Source organism: Platalea leucorodia (genome assembly GCF_965183815.1).
Source record: "Platalea leucorodia genome assembly, chromosome: 5".
NCBI classification, from domain to species: Eukaryota; Metazoa; Chordata; class Aves; order Pelecaniformes; family Threskiornithidae; genus Platalea; species Platalea leucorodia.
Genome location: NC_138827.1, coordinates 21,686,740 through 21,711,253, shown reverse-complemented (window position 1 = coordinate 21,711,253; position 24,514 = coordinate 21,686,740). Strand labels below are relative to the sequence as shown.

At 38.6% G+C, this 24,514-nt stretch overlaps 1 protein-coding gene across 2 annotated transcripts; it reads left to right on the top strand.

The window, feature by feature from the left end:
• Positions 1 to 1,383: 1,383 nt before the first annotated feature.
• On the top strand, positions 1,384 to 23,555 carry SRSF11 (serine and arginine rich splicing factor 11). 2 transcript variants are annotated; one of them, XM_082313572.1, is made up of 13 exons: positions 1,384 to 1,465; positions 1,598 to 1,747; positions 8,104 to 8,237; positions 12,238 to 12,347; positions 14,366 to 14,458; positions 15,946 to 15,995; positions 17,467 to 17,594; positions 18,597 to 18,678; positions 19,845 to 19,976; positions 20,506 to 20,595; positions 21,230 to 21,325; positions 21,975 to 22,113; positions 22,221 to 23,555. In XM_082313572.1, exons 2-13 carry the CDS (start codon positions 1,620 to 1,622, stop codon positions 22,416 to 22,418), a joined length of 1,380 nt encoding a protein of 459 aa, XP_082169698.1. In that variant the 5' UTR covers positions 1,384 to 1,465; positions 1,598 to 1,619; the 3' UTR covers positions 22,419 to 23,555. The 2 variants fall into 2 exon arrangements, with proteins under 2 accessions (XP_082169698.1, XP_082169699.1); XM_082313573.1 differs by having other exon boundaries at positions 1,432 to 1,747; positions 22,224 to 23,555.
• The last annotated feature ends 959 nt before the right edge of the window (positions 23,556 to 24,514 follow it).

The following is a 24,514-nucleotide window of genomic DNA, read 5'->3' as shown; positions in this document are numbered from 1 at the left end:
ATCAACTTACTGCTTTTCCTTTTCCCTTTAGTCCAGAGTTTGCAAACTAAATAAAAATATTGCAGACTGCAAAATTCTGTCTGCCTACCAATACTTGAGTTGAACAGGGACCAGTCACCGCTTCTACCATTGAATCTGAGTCAGATGGATGTCTGCCTCATCCTACCAGCAGTTCCTGGTGAGAAGTAAATGATGAAAATGGGGCGCTTCCTTTTAGCTGTAGCTCTTTTCATTTTCAAACACCAGGTTTGTGTGTCAAACAGTACCCTTTTCGAAAAAAAGCTCCTCCTAGTAGCTCCATTGAACTTAAAAGTAATTGGTTAAGGACCAAATACTATGTTGGGTAAATAAGCATGTGATTCAAGAAACTGTCATACTTCAGGCACTAGCTCTTGCCTAAGGGTTTTGGCCTCATTGGTTTTTTTACCACTGTTCTTTAATTCCCCTTTTTTCTGTCTCCTCTCTCTTTGGGAGTCGCCAGGCAGCACTCCGTAAGAAAATGCTGTGTATTTCAACCGAGTACTAAAAAAACAGAGCTGGAAATCCCAGAGTTTTGTACAAAGTCTTCAAGTTAAGGTTCTGTTTCTTCCTGTAAGAGGAAGATGTATTTGGAAGGGCAGGAGTTAAGCAAGCTGACGCTGGTTGGTAACAGGCAGAAATCACGACAATGGATGGGAAGGGCTGGAGGTAGGGCTGAACTCCCTGGAATGATTAATATTCACCACTTAAAAATTGCTTTTATGGACTTTGGAAATAACCAATTGCTTTATTTACAATCTGATGCCAGGAACGATAGAGCAGAAAATGTAGAGAGCACTCAAAGTACACTCATCTCGGTGAACGCAGGCAACAAAATACCTACTCCACTCATCTCTAGGTGAATGCCATTAATTCACGTACCAATTGACCTAGCCTGCCTAGAATGCGGCAATTCTAAGCTTACAGCTCCGAAGGACAAGCAGCATTAGCAAGCCCACCCGGACCGCCTCGGGCGGGGCACTGTTAGCCACGCGCTGAGGCCCCCGAGGCCCGCCCGCCCCTCTGAAGGCGGACCAGAAGCACTCTGGAACCCCAGCCGCCATCTGACGAGCTCTGGCGCTACCGGCACGAAGGACAGCGTGGGCTCAACGCTCCCCGCCAGCACCACAGCGCCCCGGGGCCCGCGGCCGCGGAACCACGGCAGCGCCCGCGGCCGCCCCCCCCCTGCTCATGCGCGGCGCGGGGGCCGCGCGTGCGGGGAGGCGGAGCCGCGCCCCTTCCCGCCTCGCGGGGGGGGGGGGGCTGGCTGCGCACGCGCCGTCCCCGCGCGTTCCCGGGAGAGGCCGGGGACACGCGCATGCGCAGGCGCGGCGGCTGGGCGCGGGCCCCGGGCTGTGAGCCTGCGTGGGGCCGCGCGCTGCGCGCAGCGCGCCTGCGCGGGGGGCGGCGGCGGGGGATTGTGGGATACTGCGGCCCGGGCAGGCTGGTGAGGCGGGCGGCGGTTTGTGCGCGGCGGCTGGGCCGGGCCGGGCCGGAGGCGGCAGGAGGCGCAGGGAGGAGCTGCAGCGAGGAGCTGCTCGGGCCTAACGCGCTCTTCCTCTCCCCGATGTGTTTGTAGCAGCGGAGCGGGCGGCAGCGCAATGGCTTCAAGCAGCGGCACCGACGTGATCCAGGTCACCAACGTCTCCCCCAGCGCCAGCTCCGAGCAGATGCGGACGCTCTTCGGCTTCCTCGGAAAGATCGAGGAGCTGCGCCTCTTCCCCCCCGAGTGAGTGGCGGCCCTCTCCGCTCCCCTCCCCTCCCCCGCGAGGAGCGGGCCCCTTCCTCCGCCTCTCCGCGGCCCGGCCGCCGCCTCCGCCTTCCCTTCCCCTCCCCTCCCCCAGCGCAGGCCAGCGGCCCGCCTCCTGCCTCCATGGCGGCCGGCGGCGGGCTCCCGCCGCGGCGAGACGGCCCGGCCTCGGGCTGCCCCCGCCTCCGGCTCGGCGCCGACTCGCTGAGGAGCTCGCCCGATCGTGAGGCGGCGAGATCTCCGCTAGCCCACGTCGGTGAGCACCGACGGGGAGTCTCAGCGAGTCGAGTCCGAGCGAGCTGCTTTCTGTGCCTCTGCAGCCGTCTTTCTTCTCAGATAGAGCTGCTGTGAGAGTTTACGTGCTTATTACACTTGTAATTATTCATGTAATGACATCATGCACATGTGTGGGGAAAAGGCAGTAATTTACGGCATGCAGCTCCACGCGAGATTCCTCCCGTCAAATGCACATTTTTGCCGAGGAGCTGTTTGTTCCCGGGCTGTCTAGCTAACCTCTGCTGTCTAGCAAACCTCCAGAACTGTAAGCAGTTTATGGACAGTTGGCCATAAAACTAAAATTTTTATATAAATATGCATTCCTTGCAAAGAATTCGGTGCGAAATGGGCAGGTAATCACTAATATACAAATAATACACATTTATTATCGTAGTTAGGTGATAACACTGATTTTTGGCCACGTCAATTTCATTTGTTTTACATAACCTAATGTCACATTATATGTTCATCTTTTGCCTGTGTATTATGTAAGTAAAAAGGTTTCTTTTTGCCATGAAGAATGAGGGTTGTTTGATTGGAGAAAAATCAAACAAGAACACAGTCAATTATTTTTAATATACGAGACTATTTGGATTTTTTTATTTTAGGAAAAAAACACTGTCACAAAGCATTCTTTTTTTCTATCATTCAGGCTTCAATCCCTGCTAGCACAAAACCAGGAAAATTCCCCCATCCTGCCAGCTGGTTATATATGCAATTTCAGAAGCATTATTTCTGGTGTTCTTGCAGTTTCTTACTTTGGGTTGCATTTTGGCAGTTTCATGTTGGAAACTGAAGCATAGAAGGAAGGGGAATGTGTATGTAACTGAAATTGAGGGACAGTTCCAGACATGAGAGTTGCATTGTTAATAGCTGGGATAAATATACGTAAATGGCAGAACCATTAATGTTTGGCAGCCAGCAAAGTAACTCACGTTTAAACAGACGTAGTTATTTGGTGTACTGCTCTGTATTTTAATATTTTGCCTAATTTTTAAGGAAGATTATCAGTGGTGAACTCTGTTCCTGAAACTTTGTAATTTTAGATATATATTAACTAATCTGTTAAAAGATTACTTTTGTGGTATCAGCATGAAGTGCTCTACAAAGAAATCCCAAAATCCAAAGCCCAGCCCAGCAACTCTCCTTTTACCGTACCCCAGACTGTCTATACAATCTTCATTTGGCTCCTTTACACAAATGTGTAGTGAAATACTGGCCCCACAGGACCCTACTCAGTACAAGCATTGGATCTATCTTGGGGTTGTGCGCTGGAGAGAAGTCTGTGATGGATATGTTGTAGAGCTGGGCTGTGGGAAGAGAAGAGATGGCTTTGGGGAGATTTGTGTTATACCCTTGTGTCTGTAATGTTTGATACTAGTTAGATACTAGTAGATACCAGTCTTTAGGGCAAACTTACTGGTTTGTATCCTGGTGTAAGTTTGTTTCTGCAAAAAGGCTGGGCTCCTGCATTTGACTGCTGACTTCTGCCTCCTTTGTCCTGGCACTGGTGTTCTTGTCAATTCAGCTGGGTCATTTTCTGGTATAGAAAAATACCAAGTTGGCTGCCTTTACAGGTGCGTTGGTGAAGGCTGTGCACCGAGGGAGAAAAGGCAACAACATGCAAATGACTCCAGTAACCCAGGTGCCAGATATCTCGAGTTGGATGACCGAAAGTTACTTAAAACATTTGGCCTCAATTTCTTCTCTCTTTCAATGCCCTAAATGAAAAAGAGGAGGATAATATTTTTTCATCTTGTAGGGATATTGTGAAGATTTCTTAGTATTTATAAAAAAGTTATAACTATAGAAAAGCTACTGAAGAAATTAATATGGAACAGGAAATATAGCATAACTAAATAGGCCTTGTGCAGAAGATGTAGAAAATACTGAATAGCTGTTGAAGTGAACATTATCATATATTTTCATTCTAGAATGGAAAAAAGCATTTTTGAAAACTCTATCAACTGCACAACCTTCATATACTAGACCAGGCACTTTTTTGGACTGGGATTAATTTCTAACCTTACTATTTTAAGGAGGTTTTATGTCATTTCCTTTATGTTGCTGTCCATACAGAGATGCCACGGGCTCTGGCACCTCTAGACCCACTGTGGGTCTCTGCTGGGGTGCTCAGGGATCTGATCTCGGGATGCTTTAGAGTCTCTGATTTCATTTCACACCAAAGAGGGGTGTGTTTTCTAATAGTGGCAGGTTCTTTCATCTGTTTCTTCTAAAGGCTTCTCCATTCCTTCTCCTTTAAACTTCAGGTCTTGACTTTTCCCTGCCCATGGTATTCATACATTTTTGGGGGGGTACAAGACATAAACTATAATCCACAAATTCTCTCCATAATCTAAATCTCTTTATGTCCTAGATTATACTGGGATACTTTCTTCCATATAGTATTTCTAAGTCTCATTTCCACTGCTCTACCTCCTTATTTGGTCTTTCTCTTGGTTACTCTGATTCTGCTGTCCTCTGTAGAAGTTCCTTATTCTCCCAGGCTTCCAGACCAGATATAACTTCCTGAGCTTCTCTACTTTTCTGTTTCTCTTTCTCTCCCCTCATCCATCTCCTTATCCCAGTTTATTTAATCACCTATTGCATGTTTTATGTATACCTCAGCTTCATATTACATCTTTAATCCACAACCAGCTCTGTGACTTCTTCCATTTTTCCTCCCCAAACCCTTTCTTCCCTCCTTCTGCTTTTCCCCAACTCCATTGCCTGGTTCTTATCTTTATTGTATTCCATATAGCTTCATCCTCCATGATAGGCAAAACCAAAAAGGGGAGGAAATGGATTTGAGAGTGCTTTTTTTTTTTTTTTCCCCCCCAAAGGGGGGTGTGTGTGTGTATACACACACACACACACACATATATAAGAGCTGATTTCAGCATATTCTGTTTAGCATATGAAAACTGCCTTTCCATCAAAACTTAAGTTTCTGCTCTGAAACTTGGACATAAAAGGTCTTGTGCCACTGGTGTTTGATAGAGAAACCAATGTGTTCTCTGGTCTTGCTCTTTAGATATGAATGATCCAGTCAAATTTTTGTGGACAGAGAATTTTACCAAGAAAAAAGCACATCTGATGGAATATACAGTCTACAGAGATGAAGCTTGATAAAATTAGGAGCATACTTAGTAATACTTTCATATGTTGAATGGCATAGTAATTGGCAAAATTTCTTGCCATCTGTAATAACCACTGATGAAAACTATACAAGGACTCTATCAGAACACCTTGTAATTGCCACTGGTCTGCTGAGAAAAGGATGACAGCTTCTGTTTCAAAGTGAAGCACATGCATTGGTTCTTTTTTTGGGGTTTTGAGTGGGGGTTTTTTTTTAGTTTTTTTTTTTTTTATTTGTTTTTGTTTTTAAAAACTGTGTTTCTTCCCACCCCATGAACATGGTAATGTTGAAGAACATCTCTTGCATGGACCATCTATTCACTCTAGCCTGATTCTAGCCTGATTTTACATCAGTAATAATGTTTATGGAAGTGGCAGAAATATCCCTTAAAAAAATCAGATTTAGTATGTTCGTTGCAATATGAGGGATCTTTGGTGGAGTGAGTAGTTAGAGGTTACGATATGAAGGTTGGGTTTTCTTGTTTATCTGCTGTATTTCAGAGTCTACTGTACTTCAGAATGGGTACATTGTTCAAACACCAACCACAGTAAATTGTCGTGTGTCTCAGCATTCATTGGCATGATGTCTGAGAGAGAATTACTAATTTTTTCGATCTCTGGTGAATTAGAATAATGATGGCCTTTTTTTGGTAACTGTTGAGAACATTCTGTTCTTGGTGAATTTTGCTCAGCCACAGCTTGGATTTTAGAGTGACTGGAAATACATTTTGCAAAAAGAAATACACTGATTTATATTAAATGTCAGGCGGCATAAGCATAGCCTTATGTATTTTCAGTTGGTTTTGTAGATTCAGCCAGCTGTACCATTTAGTACCTAGTGGTACTCATGTATGTAAACAGTATCTACTCTGTTTCATGTTCCCATGTTATCACAGACATTTTAAGAATGTTTGAAAATACTGTACTGCATTTATGTAATAAATTGTTTCTTTTTCTTTTTTTAGAACTTAGATTAGTATACCATTCAGGTGTGCCATAACTCCTTGATTTACTTTTCTTTAAAATTTTACTACTGTGATTTTGTTAAACACTGTCTGCTAATGCTTCTTTGGTTTTTATGGTTTTATGTACACGGGTTAAGAAAAGGCACCATTTTGGCAAGCTACTGTGTATTCATAGATACAAAAGAGCTAATAGTTTCAATTTTTCTCTCTCTGTGCAGCTTATCGCTACAGTGTTACTTTCCAGTTTATTAAATCTGCAAGATGGTGGCTGAAGTAGATGTTTCTAATTTTAATCTTTTAAAAGCTGCAGTGTGCTGGCTCCAATCTAGTTTTTAACATCAGGTTAAATTTAAAGCGTATTGAAGTGTGATCTAATAGACGTTTAGGGCAGTTCTTGAATTTGCATAACTTGCATGTTGGGCTGAGCTTATGCTCATTGGTGGTGAAGGTTAGATAGTTTTTGGCATTTGCACTAACAAAAATAGATCTTGGATGTCTTTCTTGTTGATGTCAAAGTCATTCTCCTTTCTTCTGAATTCTGACAACTCTCTGCGCTTTCAGTGCTTAAAGACTTGATCAATGTTCTTCAACGCAGATAAAATTGTTTTGGCAGTGGGATGCATTTTGAAGAGCTAGTCTTATACCTGTTTTGGGGAATCTAGTTAGTAGAGGCAGATCTTTGTCATGAAGAATTAATGAATATTTTTCAGAGCTACCTCTTTAGCCTAAATTTGTACCTCTGGTACTTGGGGGCAGAACTGAACAGCACATGTACCCTGGCCTTGTTTAGGAACTAGGGCTTTAGGACTTGCTATTACTTTCAGTACCTGCCCTGTGCCTTCTGGAGGCAGCTGTTAACTTATCTGCTGCACAGTTGTGTCTGCATACCAGTTTTTCTTGCTGTCTTTAGTTTATATGTCTGATTAAAGTAAAATCTGCACCATTTTCAGGATATATGGACTTTCGAAACCCATTCTGGACCTTTACCGCGTTGATTCTGCCTCTGGTTTTTGGGGGGTTTTGTTTTATTTCAGGGAAGGGGACACAGTTGTATGGCCTACAATTCTTTCCTGTTGTTTTAGGAAGTAGATATTTCTGTGGTTTTTTTTTTTTTTCAAGTGACTCAACAATTCTGTATTCTCTTTTGGATTTTCCATGTCTGGGATTTTTTACGCAGCTCTGCTGACAGATGCCCATTTTGAGCTATGGAGTAGGTACGGACCTATCTTGTAGAGAGGTCTATGTTTACTGATCGGTTGTTTAGGAACTTTTCACCCAGTAGTGAGATTTCAGCTGTAGTGTTGCCTACCTGAGCTTCTTGAGTTTCTTTGTGTTTAGTTCTGTTACGGCTGAATGATAGACATGTTTAGCAGTGTACATCCCGTCAGAATGAACTTGGCAGTTTCTGTATGTGTGAGAAGAAGCATGATGAAGTTTGGTCTAGAAGCTTTTATGAAATTGTGTTGATAAGTAAAATCATAGTGGTCTCTTAATCATTACCCACTTCGTTTCATAATTTACCTTAATAACTAATTTGGGGCCTGAAGCAGAGAGTGTAAAACTACTGGTTTTGTTAACTTACGCGGTATACGTAGTAGGTAACTTTTTATCTTTCTTGAGCAAAGTTTTTCTTCATCTCCTTCCCTTCTCACAGACAGGTCATGAAAACTAATTTACATTTAGGTGACTGGTCATAGATATATTGTGCGTAGTAGAATTAAAGTCCAGTTGTAAATGAGATAACAAAACTATTCCTGCAATTTTACGGTGAATTGGCTTCCTTCTGTGTAATTTTCTATCTGTGGTCATGCAAAATGATGTTTGATACAAAACCTGAAATCGTGTTCTTGCATAGAGGAGTCCTTTATGACTTCCTAGTTTGGTGAAAGGGGGAGATAACAGTTTCATACTGTCAGACTTGCTTCCATCCAAGTAATTTATTTCTTTCTTTTTCAGTGATTCTCCTTTGCCTGTTTCATCGCGTGTCTGTTTTGTAAAGTTCCATGATCCTGACTCGGCAGTTGTGGCCCAGCATCTGACAAACACTGTATTCGTTGACAGAGCGTTGATAGTCGTACCATATGCAGAAGGTTTGTGAATTGTTTAATGGCCTATGAAGCCACCGTATGATGGCATTTTATTCCAGTATAGTTCACAAAAATGAATATTAGTAAAATGTCAAATATATAAGATATCAACATTTTGAAACCCTTGGTATATTGCCATTGGCCCATGGATTAAAGAATTTTTTTAATCTAGTGACGCTGACTGAAAGTGGAGTTTACCTCTTACTGGTTTTGTGTGTCTTTAAGTTTAGAATATTAACGTTTTAGGCAGAATTATTTGCAAATTTTGCTCTTTATCACTCTCCATGAGACATTTTCCTAAACAGACTTATGCAAACAGGTCAACATTTTAACGAAATTTTGCCTTAATAATTAAGTGTCTGCCACTTTCACATAGGTGTAAATCTCTTCATGAGAATGGTTTCTCCCTCCTTGAGAGTGCATGGGAGAGTAGATTAACATTTCTTTGAGATATGCTGCCGCTGCATTAAGTTGGGAACTTCCCTGAAAAGGCACTCACTCTCATTGTGAAGTCCAGTATACCAAGGGTTTGAATAATTATGGTTTAATTTGAAAGTGAGATCTTCCAAGAGGTGCCAAATGGGCACTGGTTCTAGTTTTTTATTCCAAGTTTTCTTGTTCATCCTTGATATATTTTATAGAATTTCACTAAATAATAAACTCTTCTCTCTGTTATTTGTGTGTGTGATTTTTGTAGTGGAGAAGGCAAATGCAAAGCCCTTCCAGATGACTGAAAAACAGTGGGTCCTCTGCAGCTACAGGGGATTCTAGACATTAACTAAAGGCCAGCAAGCACTCAAGTCCCCAAGTGTTTTCCTGGTGTAACCACTTGTTAACTACATTTTCTCTTCTTCTTTTTATTTTTACATTTTAGGGTGTTACAGTAATTTGAAAGGCAATGAGCAGGGTTTTTGGAACTTACCTTAAAAACAAAGTGCTGAGAAGACACCTCTTCTTACAGAAGTCTTATTAAACTCTTCTAGACTTGCTTTAGAAGTAATTGATTTCCATTGTACTGTTTCTTGATTTACTTCTGAAATAATGAATTTTCCCAGATCGCTTGAATTAAATAAAACCTCTGCAGATTAAGTCATACTACAGTAATAAAATTGGTACACAGCCTGGGTTCAGACTTATAATCAAGACATTGTAATGTGTAGGCTGTCTTTTGAGGCCTGGGGAGCTGTCTTATCTCTGTATTCCTTAAACTTAAAAGATATGAAAACTTAATTTCTGGAATGTAGGAATCTGCAGCATGACCTTTGATTGAGACGTGCTGCTTTTTGAGAGTACAGAACGCATTCTGAAATTGCCATTGAGTTACTGCTTCTGCTTTCACTAGTTTAGGTATAATAGCATAGTTGAAAGGCATCTTGTCCTCGTCTTTGTATTAAAGCATGATATAGCAACAGTCCATCTGAGTTAGTACTGAAATATTCTCCAAGGCCCATGGTGAAGAATGTTAGTGTTTAACTTTTCCAGTAAGGATAAAAACATTTTTCTCTTTGTCAGTCTGACTTTGTCCATTGTGCTTGATGGTGGATAAATCTGGCACATAGAGAAATCTGCCCAGTAGTTTTGGTTCAGATTGTGTAAAGAAAATAAAATTAATAAAGTAGAATATTTTAATGGGCCTGTTTAAATCAAAGAGTTCCTCATGGGCTGTTACTTGTGGTGTTCTAGCAGTTCAGAATGTTGATGGTTTTGGCATAATGATGTGGCATATCACAAGAGATATGTTCAGCCAATAAAGTTATGCCCCCTGGTTTTGTAACGATATGCTTTTGTCCCTGTACTGGAGTATAGTTTTCCCTGCAAATGCATACTGCCAGGGTCCCAATTCAACAAGCTGTTTAAGCACGATACAGCAAGATTCTTAAAACCATACTGAAATTGCTCATGTGCTTAAAGCCAGGCATATGCTTAACTACTGTGCTGAACTGGGCCCTTTTATCTTTTATTTTCTATTGTGATAATATTGTATTAATATTGCCTGTCACTAAAGTAAATGTTTATTATCTGTTTAGTGCAATAATTATCCCCTATATCACAAGCGCACTCCAGTTTTAGCATACACAGACATTTTGGTGTTGGCTGTTGCTTTGTGTTATAGAACTATACACAAAGTCTACGGTAAGGTTTAGTATTTGTAATTTTCACTGTGATATTCCTAGATTTGGAAGGAGCTCTAAGATTAAAGATGGCTGGGGGGGGTATTTAGGTTCTTTGGTTAATGTTTGTTTCTTTTGTCTGTTTCTTTTTCTTTCATTTCTACACATTCATGCAGTATTTCATGGTTCTAACAAAGCAGCAGTAAAAAAAACTCTTGAAGCATGAAAATTAACTGGTGAGGGGCCTCATTGCTTTTTTTAAAAATTGTAGTTTATTTATTTCTAAATACTTTTTTAAAAAACAATTAGAGGATCAGATGCATGATTTTTTTAATGGATGCAGATCTTCTATGAGGTGTCTCAAGATAAGTCTGAGGATTTGTATTTAGATGCCAGAAATGTTGTAGTTGCACTAATTTGAAATGTTTAGATATAATTTATAAATATCCTCTGAGACATAATTTTGCATGCAAAATTACCCCATAATCTCTCTGTAGGTATGTTAATATATTTATGCATTAATGCCCTTTATCTAAATGACCTTTTTCCCCCCCTCTCCCTCCATAACTTTTGGTATCTAAATTGATGACAGCTCAATGACACAAGCAAGATAACAGTGCTGTGTATTATACATTTGTTTATATTATCGGCACTTCTCAGTATAGGTGGAAGGAACCATTACCTTTATTTAACAGTGGTTTTTCTTTTTTGTTGTTGTGTTTTACAGTTCTTTTCCCTGGTTCAGCCTGAACTATATACCAGGCCCTGCTGAAAATACCACCCAACAGTTTTCTTCTGCAGCTTATCCAGTTTCTCTTAAGTGCCCTGTACATATTGTATGTTTTATGATGAGATGCAGTTTCTTAATATGTATTACAGAAACACTACTGGTATTTGCAAATATATAGTAAAATTGTTTTATTGAACTCTCATTTTGGGGGCTTGGGCACATTAACAAATTAATCCATCTGTATAGGGCTTTTGCTGTTGGATAGAATAAAAATACCTACATAATTACTTGTTTCATAGTAGGACCCTTAAAATTATATGTGCAGAGCAGGCAGTAAAATAAGACACTTGTCTTAGTTGGCTGCAAGATTTTGGGCCAGAAGTTTCTTCTGAAATGGCAGTATGTAGCAGCATTCTTGGTACAATAAGCATGGCACATGTTGGAACAAATGCATTTTACTGCACAGGTAAGGAATGTGCCACAATATACTGTATGTATGCACCCATTCACCCACAGACACACATACACAGCGTGTATTTGAAGATCTGCAGAGACTTTCATTTTCATTTGACAAGTCAGCAAAAGCCCTACGCTTGATTCAACAAAAAATATTTCCATACCTTCTCTTAAGTTTTACAAAATTTATATGGTAGGTGTAAAAGAAAACATAGTGAACTGTACCATATTATTAACCCCTAAATCAAACTTTTTTTGTCTTGTGTATCTTGATTTTTCTGTGTGCTTTATAGTGAAGCAGCCGACACGAGTCGTTGTTCATAAAACAGCTTTTGAAAGTTGAGAGCACACCCCTGGAGAACCGACTGTGCTTGCTTACGTTTGGTTCATGACTTAAAAATCGAGTACAGGTGATGAAATCTTGGCAGTGTTAACAAAAAAGTAGTGTGTATTGTGCTATTTTTTTGCTCTAGAAACTTAACCATTTGTAGAGAAAAAGGAACAGTCAAATTTTCACACATTGAAGTTTCATTCTGACAAAAAAATTAATGATAAATATTAATAGACATCAAGCTTTGTATTTTAGCCAACATAAGTACTTTCAACAAACTCAGGTGGTGTATCAGGGAGACATTTTCTGGGTGTATTTGTGTATTTTCTGCCTTTGAAATGGAATGCGTTCTAATGCAAGGCTATTTCTCTGCAGGAGTTATTCCTGATGAGACTAAGGCTTTGTCTCTCTTGGCACCAGCTAATGCTGTGGCAGGTCTGCTGCCTGGAGGTGGACTCCTGCCTACTCCCAACCCACTTTCTCAGGTAGGCTTTCCAGTCAGACTGAAGTCAAGGGATTAGATGTATTCTGTTAGGTTCTAACTTACTTTCTGTTGATATTTTCAGGACAAATAGGCTGATAAGCTAATGCTGCTTCCTAGAATGTTGTAGTTTGTATACCTTGATGGATTGTTCTAGCTATCTGATATGAATTGTGGCAAAATGGTGATAAGTTGCTAGATGGGATGCTTGTATTTCCTTAATATGATGCTTCTGGTATCTCAGGGACCCTGTGTTTATATCTCTCTCTCATCCCTCTCTTATCCATTGTACGCTTACAGACAGATTTGACAAGCAGTAGAGATCTCATAGATTTTCAAGTTGTGACGTTCAAGGAGTTGACATGCTGTGGAGATACCTTCCGTTAATACTCCGAGGGGAAAAAATTGTAGCCTGTATTTGCTCGTTATCTAAATACACAAAAATTCGTGTGGAAGATGAGCAGTAAGAATAATACACTGTGGGAAGAGATTCAGTCAGAGCACATCTCTTACTAGAGTACAGAGACTCAAAGTAGAAGAGGCAAATTAATAAGAATAAAGCTTCATTAATTCTGCAGTTCCCAAATCTACTTCTGCAGCTTGTGCTTTAGCTCTTCTTTGTGTAGCTTCTGTTATGATTTCTGATTGCATGTAAGCTATACTTGCCATTAAGTTGTTCAGAACGTCTTTAACCATACATAGAGGGAAAAGTCTAAAGTTTAACTTGAAACTCGAGGAAAGGGGTGGAAGAAACATACCGTCTTAAAGATTTCTTTCAGCAAAAACTGTATGTATATTAATTCCTGAAAATGGTTGGTGAACCACCTTAATTTTGGTTCTGTCACTCTGAATCCCAGCCTACTCCCAATCCACTTAATGGTAGAATTTAACACATTCATTTTATGGAAAAGTGCGGTGGATGGTCATTTTTTTCAAACACATCTTGAAAGCTTGTTGTGTAGCTCCTTTTGACTGTTACTGGGAGTTGGACATCTAATCAGTAAAAGTTAGAGCTGTAGTTTATATTCACAAAATTAGTGTGTGGGAATGTGGCTTTTTCTTTTGAGACTGCAGGGAGAAGCCTATACAGTTTCAAGAGATCAGCTAACTGAAAAACTTGTCAAAAAGTGGAAGGTTCTGCTCCCTTGCTCTTGACTACATGCTCTTGCTGCTGCTTTTATGCTGGCTCTGGAACATCAGATCCTTCTGTGAAGTATTGTGTTAGCTTGATGCAGACAGCACAAAAATAAGTTCTCTGACAGCTCAGTGGGTTGAATTGGTTGACAAATGAGTCTCAAGTGCTGGAGCAGTCAGAAAGGAGGCAGTGAGAAGGAAGGAAGGGAGAGAAAGACCTCATAGCAACAGCACAGTGTTTGATTAACATAAGATCACATGATTTTTAGCACAGTCTGTGTTTTGTTTCAGTGTATGTTCTGATCGTCTCTCTCTTCAGATGGCCAAAAAATGAGGCTTCTAGATTAATTTAAGGAATTCAGACCTATGCCGTCCCCCTACTTATTCTTCCGGTAGCTTTTCAACCCATTTGCCTGCTTTAACCAAATTTCAGAAATTCGCAGAGATGTAATATTGTTATATTGTCTTTTAACATAAAACATGTTAATTTCAATCCTAAATTGATTTAGATATGTGGTAGTTGGCTCAGAAACTTACAATGAATTTTCATTTTAATACTGGAAAATAATTTAATTTAAAACTATTTCTTGAATGTAGTGGAATGCTTTTCTACTTTTTTTTTTTTTCTCCTACCTGTTGGGATGCAGAGGAAACAGAATTTCATTTTAGAATATTCATAGGAAAAAAATTTTTCATATACTAAGCTTTGGAATACCTGAATAAGGAAAACTGAAATACTCTCACTGACCTTAGTATAACGTTTCCTGTAGCTAGAAGCCTAAGTAAAACCCGGTTCAAGTTTCCACATGTCTAATGCTTGGGAATCTTGATCTTAACAGCTTTTTATCAATTGAATATGGCTTTGTCTAATTGCTGTCTTTGTTACAGATTGGTGCTGTTCCTTTAGCTGCTTTAGGAGCTCCTGCTCTTGATCCTGCCCTAGCTGCTCTTGGGCTTCCTGGAGCAAACTTAAACTCTCAGGTATGTCACACATTCTAAAATTTTCTTTATTGTCCCTAGCACATATGTAGTTTGACTAGCATACGTGATGCTCTCAGTGCTCACCAGTATGTTAAATAACAAGCTGAAGATCTGGAAATACTATACTTAGGTTTGAAGAAGTGTTACAAAATATTACTTTTTATTAAAGGCTTGACTCAATGTAGTCTGCACAGGCTGCTGGTTCTTTGAACTTCTTAGAATTGTTATGGAATGCAGTCTTTGTTTCTTGGCGTAGCAGGTTTATATATGAACACTTTTCTTTTGCTACCTTCTTTTCTGTTTTAAGAGTAGTTTTCATTTATATCAGTTTAACAGCCACTGTCTGAAAAATCCAGTGATTGATTTTTCTGAGGACTTGTTTGGAATAAATAGTATCTGTAGGAGTATCAAATTTAATGCCAGAAGGACCTAAAAAATAATTTGGGACTAGTAATGAAATAATTCAAACCTGTCATTATCAAGCTATGAACCTGTCTTGTACTTAGAGTAAAAAAAAAAATTGTTTGACTTTTTAATTTTGTAGGTGTAAATACTGAAGAGACTTTGTTAGACTGTAGTCTTTTTAAAACTGAATAAAAAAAGACTCTAAGTACTAAGTAATAGTGAGCATAATATTGAGTTAATATTTAAGAGATAAGAACCAAATACTGTGCAGAGAACATGTTTTACAGGTACAAAAAGTAGTAATAATTTGTTGCATTGCTAAGAAATCAATCATTTATCATTCTCTTCATGCATGCTGTGTGTAATAACAAACAAATAATGGTGGCAATGAAATAACAAATGAAAAACATAAGCATTATAAATGCATATTAGAAAAATATAAATTTGGTACAATGAAGGATTGTTTCCTTTGTCCATTAAGCCAGCTGATTGTAACAAACTGGGATCAGCACATGGCTGCCTCTGTATAAAGAAAATTAGTGGGGACTAAACGTTTTGTTGTTAATACACCACTGGTACAGGAAGTGACCAATTGTAATAATACTTGGATTTTCCTAAGAGCTGTAAAATATATTTTTTGTGGAATTTTTAGAGTAAAGAAGCTTTTGCTTATTGTTCATAAATTGACATTGAGGACTTCCCATGGACAGGCAACATAGTTCTCCAATGAGGTCTCTGTTCTCTTGAAGTAACAGAGAAATAACCTGTAAATACCAGAAGTGTATTTTTATTTTAAAGTGTTTTGATTCTGTCCAGGAAAGGGCCTATGTTTGGCCACTGTGGAAAAAAAAAGTACCTAAGCACCACTGAAATGTGATGTTCATACCCTCACCACCTTCCACAAGTTATAAAACAGAACAATATGCCTTTTTGTCTGTAACTTGTTTGGGGTGCAGTTTGTTTTGGTTTTCTCTACCTGTAGAGACTTTTTGTTTTATCCACTGCTGAGGGTACATTCAAGGAAGATAATCTTCTTAAGCATGCACATCTTCCAACATGGTTTTAACTTTTTCTTCTCACAGTCTCTTGCAGCAGATCAACTACTAAAACTTATGAGCACAGTGGATCCAAAGTAAGCATCAGTGTTTACAAATATTTGTATTGCAGTACACTTGATCTTGGGAATATCTGTTGTGATGCAGTATCCAATCTTTGTCCTGCTGGATCTCATTAAGGTTGGAGAAAACTAGTGTCTTGGGGATCTTGTGTAGACTCTCTTCTCTGTGGTAGAGGGAAGAGGGGGAAGAAATGAGGATTATTCAGCCTTGCATCTACAGAATAACACCGGTTAATCTCTGGGATTTCATTTTGCTAGAGACAGAAATTCAGTTTTTCATATGTAATTTTTGTCACTTCTGTGTCCGTAATATAAGCCAAGACCAGCAACTGTTGTAAAAAACAATAATAGAAGAGTCTATGTATGTTACAGCTGTCAGAAGGTAACAAAAGACAGCTTGTCTTATTGCTTGGTAGAAAAAGGGTGCAAATAACAGTAAGCACAAGTATTTGCTAATTTTTATTTCATTATTTAGAAAAAGGATAATTTTGTTCAAAATAGTGTGGCATGGGGACAGCAAGTAGGGAAGGATTGTAGTACTTAATGTATTAGTGTGCCATTATGCTATTCATAACATTGCAATAGGATGATGAAAGCATATGCCATTGAAAAAAAGCTATTAAAATAGTAGATGAAAAGTGAACTAAATGCAAAGCAACCACATCTGTCTCAGCGCTTGAACTGCAAATTACAGGAAGCTTTGGTGAGAATTCTTTCAACTCTTAGCTTTGGGAAAGTATATCAATGTGTGCTTGCCCTGCTGCTGTGTTAGCTAAAGAGACTTCTTCTAACCCTGTTTGGCTGTTGCAGTGTTTTTAAATTGTCAGAGCCATCTGATCTGTACCAGGGGATAAAGCTATGTATGTGATCTATCTTCGTTTTTAATATTATTCTGTATTATATTATATTATTCTCTATTTTAAATTTACATTTCTGGAAGCAGGGAACGCATACCTGATTGAACAAAACAGTTACCCAAGATAACTATTAGATTAGATAAACATCAGTCAGGTATATTGGGTATACCTGGTTGGCTTCAAAGCCACCTTGTAGAACACATCTTCTGAACTTTAAATTTCATCACTGTTTGTAGGCTTCTCAGTATGGCTTATAAAAATGGAAACTGATTTTCTACTGTGTAATACACTGTTTCCTGTGGAGTTGCTCTTTCAGGCGATGAGAATTGAAATTACGTTGTACAAAAATGTTCTGAAAAGTGTCATTAGAAACATATCTGTGCAAGACAATACAAACTTTCCTGCTATTTACAGTTGACTGGAATTCTAAATGCTAGTATCTTGTGCCACTGTTTTCAGCACAGATATCACATCTTAGACTGACTACTCTGTTACCTGAGTGGTACAAAACGCAGGCAGATTCTGATTTCATTTAGATCAGTCAATTTGAATAGGCTGCAAACTGACAATGGAGGCATGTATTTCTTGGATTCATCAATACTGAATTTCTAAAATTCTTTATTTACCAGGTTGAACCATGTAGCTGCAGGTCTTGTTTCGCCAAGTCTGAAATCAGATACCTCCAGTAAAGAAATAGAAGAAGCTATGAAAAGAGTACGAGAAGCACAGTCATTAATTTCTGCTGCTATAGAGCCAGGTAATTTTAAATCGTAGAATACCTCATTCAATTCAAGATGGAGTTTTGATGTAGTATAAGATAAAAGCTAATGGTCTGCAAAATATTGGCTTAATGCTTTCGTGTTCTGCAGTGACTTAATTTATAGTTGACAGGTTTTTAATTGCCCTACAGTGTGAATGCTGCATGTGTCCTGCAGAATGATGCTGGGAATTAATCATATGTGGTTTTTTTTTTTCCCCAAAATTCACTTGATTTGAAGGTTGCAAAATGCTTGAACTTCCCCTGATTGAAGTTCATAATTCCATCTCTGAGACTTCATTGGAAACAGCAAGTGGCTTAACCACTTGACATCCTAGTGATGTTTGTTCTTGGGGATGATTTCCTTTCTTTTATTTCCTAATCTGTGGAAATTTGTAAATAATTAGGGTTTTTTTAGCTTTTTTCAGTAGATTTTATTTTAGAACAAGATGCAGTAGTTCATCCACAAATATCAGATCCACCAAATCAGTAACTTGGAACACTGAAAATATAGTTTTGCAGCCTCCTGATCATTTTCAGGAAAGAATAGAGCTCCTGTTCTTTTATTATTCCAGAAAAATGTGCTGATTGTTTTCCTTGAGGCTTTTTGTGGGAAATTCAAAACAATAATTTGAGAGATTCTTTAGCCCTTCACAAAATGGCAGAGATTCTGAGATTTAATAAGACTTTCCATTGCCCTGCAGCTATCATCTTTTAACTGACTTTAATTAAACATTTTCTGAATTTTGACTTCTTTAATTTTGCATAAAACTTTGTTAGTTTTATGTCACATACATGTCTCCGTCATGTGTTCATTCTTTGTGTCATCTTTTGAGGAAAAGGATAGATAAGCCTTAATTTCAAATGTCAAAATATTCCTTAGGTTTTCTTTATCTTCTTTATATCTGTAGTGTGAAGCTCAACTTCCTTTCCTTTATAAAATCTTTTTGAATACTAAAATAACATTGGGGTTTTTTACTATGCTTTTCCTTTTAACTCCAGACAAAAAAGATGAAAAACGAAGGCATTCAAGGTCAAGGTCACGCTCAAGGAGGAGGAGGACACCTTCTTCATCTAGACACAGGTAGTTAGCTTATTTGCTTTAAAAAAAAACAACAAAAAAAACCCACAAAAAAAACCAACCAACCAACCAAAAAAACCCAAACCCACACATAGCTGAAACAATTCCTTCAAAAATACTTCTTGGAAGTGACACTTCACTCATGGAACAATGCAAATGGTCTGAAGAAAGCTGAGGCTGTGATTTGGCTAGACTGCAGTGTGAGATGGAGGCCTGCCTCTGTTTTTGTAAAAAGGGTGGGAGAGAGATGATAGCAAAAAACACCTCAAAAATACCTAAACTACTGCAGAAAGAACTTCAGGACACCTGGTCCTAGCAGTGTTTGGACTCTGATTTTATTTAACAGTAAATTGTTTCTTGTATCAAAGAAGCACCTTAGCAGAGAGCCTTAGTTTTACACAACCCTCACTACTATGAACACCTAAGCCATTGTAGGCTGTCCATTTTACAATAGTTCCTTAAACCTCTGTTGTTTCTTCAATCTCTTTCCAGTGTGCTCATGTGGTAATTATAATTTGTCTTAAAACCAAGTACTAGGAGGCTTCTCTGAGCATTGTTATTTATGTACAGAAATGTTTACCTGTTGGGCTGTTTGTTTCTAATATGTGCAGCAAATTCAGCTTCATGGAAGTATCTGGGACAAAAGTTTTTCCAGCGTTTTCTAGGTTATGATTTACTTGGAGATCAGGTCAGTTCAGGTATCCTGACTAGAGATCTTAATATTGTCCTACCCAAACAGAAAGACATATGGCTCATTTATGCTTTTGGCCTGTCAGCGCCAATTGGACAGTGCATGCCAGTGGTCTGTGCAAAGCCATTTTAACTATGGCCTTCCCATTTGTACTTTTTTTGCTATTTGCATATTCAGTAATTGGCTTGTATTTGGTTGAGTGCTCTAAAAATTTCTTCACATTTCAACATGACTTAGCCGTTTTCCTCTACAATAGGACTGATATTTTCTTACAAGGAGAGTAATAAGAGAGCTGATTGAAGCATCCTTGTTCTTTGACATTTAGCATTTGTGCACTTCCTTTTTCCATTTCCTTGGCCGACTCAATGCGACTCCTCTGCTGTTTTCGATATTTTTTTTTTCTGTTTTCTATATCATTGTGATTCTGTATATCAAAATTTCATATCTTTAACTCCCATGTACAATGTGTTACTGGTAGACGGTCAAGAAGCAGATCAAGGAGAAGGTCCCATTCAAAATCAAGAAGCAGGAGGCGATCTAAAAGTCCAAGGCGAAGAAGATCTCATTCCAGAGAGAGGAGCAGAAGGTCTAGGAGCACATCCAAAACCAGGTAATTACTTCAGTAAATCTATTCTATTTGCTAGAAATTAAATTATTAGATTTTGGTGCTTAATTAAAAAAAAAAATCAAAAACCACAGACAAAATGAATTAGTGACTCTTTTTAAAGTCACAGTCTCTTGTAACATCTTATAGAATTATATTATACTTGCCCTATACACGTGCACATTTAGTTACATAAAAACATGAAACATGCTTTTCCTAAGAGTCAACAGATGCAGGAAGCATTAGCTGAATCACTCAGTAGCTGTCTTTGGAAAGCGGGAGATGTGAGCATCTAGACTTCCAGATTTTGTGCTGTTTGTACACAGAAGCTATAAAAGAGCTGTTCTTTTATTTTGCTGTAGATAATTGTAATCTTTGTTTCCATTAATATAATGTGACTGGACCCAGAAATACTAAACAGTATATGCTATCCAATGTAGTTGTTAGGTCTTCATTCATTTTCCTACATAGCAAAAGTAGTGAAAGCTATTTGAGTAGTTTGAAAATGACTTAAAATCTGTATTTTACTAAAAAGGGATAAAAAGAAGGAAGAGAAAGAAAAGAAACGTTCTAAAACTCCCCCCAAAAGCTACAGCACAACTAGACGATCAAGAAGCACAAGCAGGTACAGTAACATGAAGGTTTTCCTTGGTCTCTATTTCCAGCATGCTTTAATGCTTTATCTACTTTAATAGAAAGAACATTCTTGTATGTAACAGGATGATGGTTCTGTTGTGGATATATTGGGTATATGCACAAACACACACATATTCTCTCTACCTGTGTCTATAAGATGCTTTATTTTTTTCCCTGATACTGTAATTTTCTGGAGGTATTGTTTGGGCTTAGAATAGTTTCTACTTTCTCTGTATCAAAGAGAGTATGATGCTTTGAGGTCACTGTTAAACTCTTTCGTGATTTATGGAATAAATACATGCAAAATGTGTGCCATTTTTTTTTCAAAAAAACTTTCAAAATTAACTTGCAATATTAACAAGAACAAACTGCTTTGTTTCTATTTGCAAAAAGTGTCAGTATCCCTAATACAGTATAAGCTAACAATTTGTTATGAAGGTGGAGGTAGAGCAGGAAACAACTTACTCTGCTGATCGGCAACTGTGTGGGCTTTGCAGTACTGCTAATAGTAAATATCCATTTTGAGTTATACGTATTTAGTACCTTTTGAGCAGTGCTGATTTTGGAGGCAGAGATGTATTTGTAGCTTAAAAAAAAAAAAAGCTTTGGTCTCTTTCCTGCAGAGAAAGACGACGTAGAAGAAGCAGGAGTGGAACACGGTCACCTAAAAAACCCAGGTCTCCTAAAAGGAAGATGTCCCGGTCCCCATCTCCAAGAAGGTCAGTAAACCTCTTGGCTGAAAAAAAAAATGGTGCCCAGGTGGAAAATTCCCAAGATGTGCGCTACAGCAAAGGTCACAGTGGGGTTACTTTGAAGATGGTGTGTGCTTGGCTTGTTCCTTAAACCTAGCCCATAGGTTGACTTCTTGAGAGAGAGAGTGGATCTCTGCTGCCTGCTACCGCTTTTATCATAATTTAATCGGCTTCAAGCATAGGGCTTCTCTGTTAGTGCCCAAGAACTCCAAACGCGAGGTATTCCAGGGGTGAGGAGTAGGAGATGCCCAGAGTTCCTGGCCCGTTTGGCTCTGTACAATAGGACTCAAGTGACTTTTGGGTGGGCCTGGGCATTTTGTGATCCTGTCTCCCTAAATGGGGAACTTGAGGTGCTCCTTCATAAAATGCCGTAGTGTTGCTGTTCTTAACACAGCGTTTCTTAGACTTCGCTTTGTAGTAGCTGTGTTTGATCCAGAGCTAAAAAATCAGGACGTTTGGTTATTTTCTGAAAGCGAATGGTGTATCTTAGTTGTACACTGCTATTTCTCCCTTTCGATTCGTAATGAACTATGGGTAACAGTCTGGACATGGTCTGTTCTAGTTATGGAATGGTGCGATTGTGGTTTTCATGCTTCTACATACTTTCTCATTGTAGACATAAAAAGGAAAAAAAGAAGGATAAAGACAAGGAGAGGAGTAGAGATGAGAGGGAGCGGTCAACAAGCAAGAAAAAAAAAAGCAAAGACAAAGAGAAGGATCGAGAACGAAAATCCGAGAGTGATAAAGATGTGAAAGTATGTTTAAAAACCTGTTTAACTTCACTGCCTGTACTGTAGTATTAACCTTAAACCAACAGGGGCTTTGAAAGCAAGTTTTACTTTTTTTTTTTATCTTGGCAAAGCAGGTCACAAGGGATTATGACGAAGAAGAACAAGGATATGACAGCGAGAAGGAGAAAAAGGAAGAAAAGAAAATGGCAGATTCTTCCTCCCCTAAAGTAAAGGAGTCTGCTGCCGATAAAGGAAGTGGAGATTCAGCAAGGGAATCCAAAGTAAATGGGGATGATCATCATGAAGAGGACATGGATATGAGTGACTGAATTTTGCCTTTGCAGTGAACACAGCTGCAGACGTGCATCAGTGTCATTCCTGTGTGATTCTTTTATGCTGTACTTGTTAATCCTAAATCTAGATGTATACAGCTCTAAGCTATACATGGTTTGTAAATCTCCTGATACTAACTCACATCAAAAGCTTTATAGAAAGGTAACCATTCTTGTTACGGCCGAAAGGGATTGCATAGCCAAGCAATTTTTACTAACTTGGTGATGCTTCAAGCAACAGTAAAAAGCTGCATGCATCTACAGCAGGCATGGACTGTTTGTTGTATGATCTCCTTTAGTAAATCAGCTCACTTATGATAGTGTTTCTAGAATTTGATTCATTGCAGTAATAGAGCAGTATAGGGAATGCACTGACTGCATGTTGATTGTGGCAGAAACATCCTAAATGTTCTAAAGTCCTACAACATATGGTGGATCTACTTAAGGGTCTTAAGTGTGACTACACAAAAAAAATGACAGTACATCTGAAAATAAGCATTCTGATATAGATAGTTTTTTTGTTTTCTTTTCTTTTTTTTAAGCCATGTGGCTGGGGTTGTTTTGTTCTGTTTTGTTTTTCCCGGTGGGTTTTGTTTGGCTTTGACAAAGTTAAAATGCACTAACCTTTTTGAGGGCTTTTTTTAATCTGTCAGTTCAAATCCATCTCAGGTGAGTTGTAATGGTTCTTAACTTTTCTTCTTGAGCCTTGGGAAGTGAAAATCTCTGCTTGATCAGTGCCCAGTGATTAAAGGTTGATTTGTGCAGTTTTCATAATCCAGGTCGTTTTATTTGTTAATGAGCTAAACACATTGCAAAAAGGTAGTGCATTTTAAAATTGACCTTCGTATGCTTTTAAAAGCAAGTCTACTTGATAATGTACTTTTTACTTGATCTCAAGTTGTATAAACTAATAAATTTGTGTTTACTGTCACTGCAGTAGTAATCTTATGCACACAGTGATTCCATGTTATATGCAAAGTAGTTAGGCAAGCTGTTTTCTTAGTTACAGAAGTTCAAGAGCTTTTACTTTTGTGCAGGTAAAAAGACAAAAGTAGGCTACAGTCTGTGCCATGTTGATGTACAGTTTCTGAAATTGTTTTACAAAACTTTGATAATAAAACCCTTAAACTTATACTCATGTTCCTATACAACTCTGCTGGTATTTATTTACACCACTGAATGTATGAAACTTTACCTCATTCATTTAAAGTATACATTTTTCTTCATCTACCTATTTTAAAAAGACCTTAACTCCATCTCTTCAAAAACTCTTAAGTGCAGTGACAAAGCTGATAAGCCTGCCATTTTAGCTGTAGTTAAGGACGTTACACTAAAGAAAATTATTTTACTTTTGGGGGGAATGAAGGGAATGGGCTTAAATGGGAATCTAGAGGTATTATGGGACAAGTACTTTTAAAGAAATATGTATTTGTAAAAATTTTTTGTATTTTCATTGAAATATGAACATTCACCTCTTTGGAATGGTAATGGAAGACTAGCAGAAACAGGAAGCAGCCAGTACTTTGTGCATATAAAGAGTCTGTTAATGTCAACTAAAAAGTTACTGGTTTAAATTAGTAAGTTTTGCAATGAAACTATAAGTGGTGCTTGAACTTCTTGAATCTGATCAGTCAAACCACCTTCTTTTTAAACTGTCCTTTTGCCCCAGGCAAAGTGGAACTTGCCGTTTAGATATGCAGTGTCATTTTTAGAATTTGTAGAAATGTAAATTTTTATCAACTGTTTGGAGTATTTTGTCAATACAGAGAGGTATATGTCATACAACCAGTTCTAGGCTTTTATTTCTAGTGGAGAAAGAGTGATAGTTCTTGTAATAAAATAAAAATAGACGCAGACAAGGTGCATGATGTCTTCATAGATGTGCCTTTTTTGTTGTCATCAAGATATTTATATGTGAAGTACAAGAACATAAACCGATTTATAGTAATAAAGTAAACCTCCTTGATCCTTAGACCTTGTTGTTGTGAAAGTCATTCACATGCTGTAATGAAGGACCAAGTCAGGGTAACGAGCTCAAGATGGCAGATCAAGGGCTACATGTAATTATGTTGTTTCTAGTTTATTTTATTAAC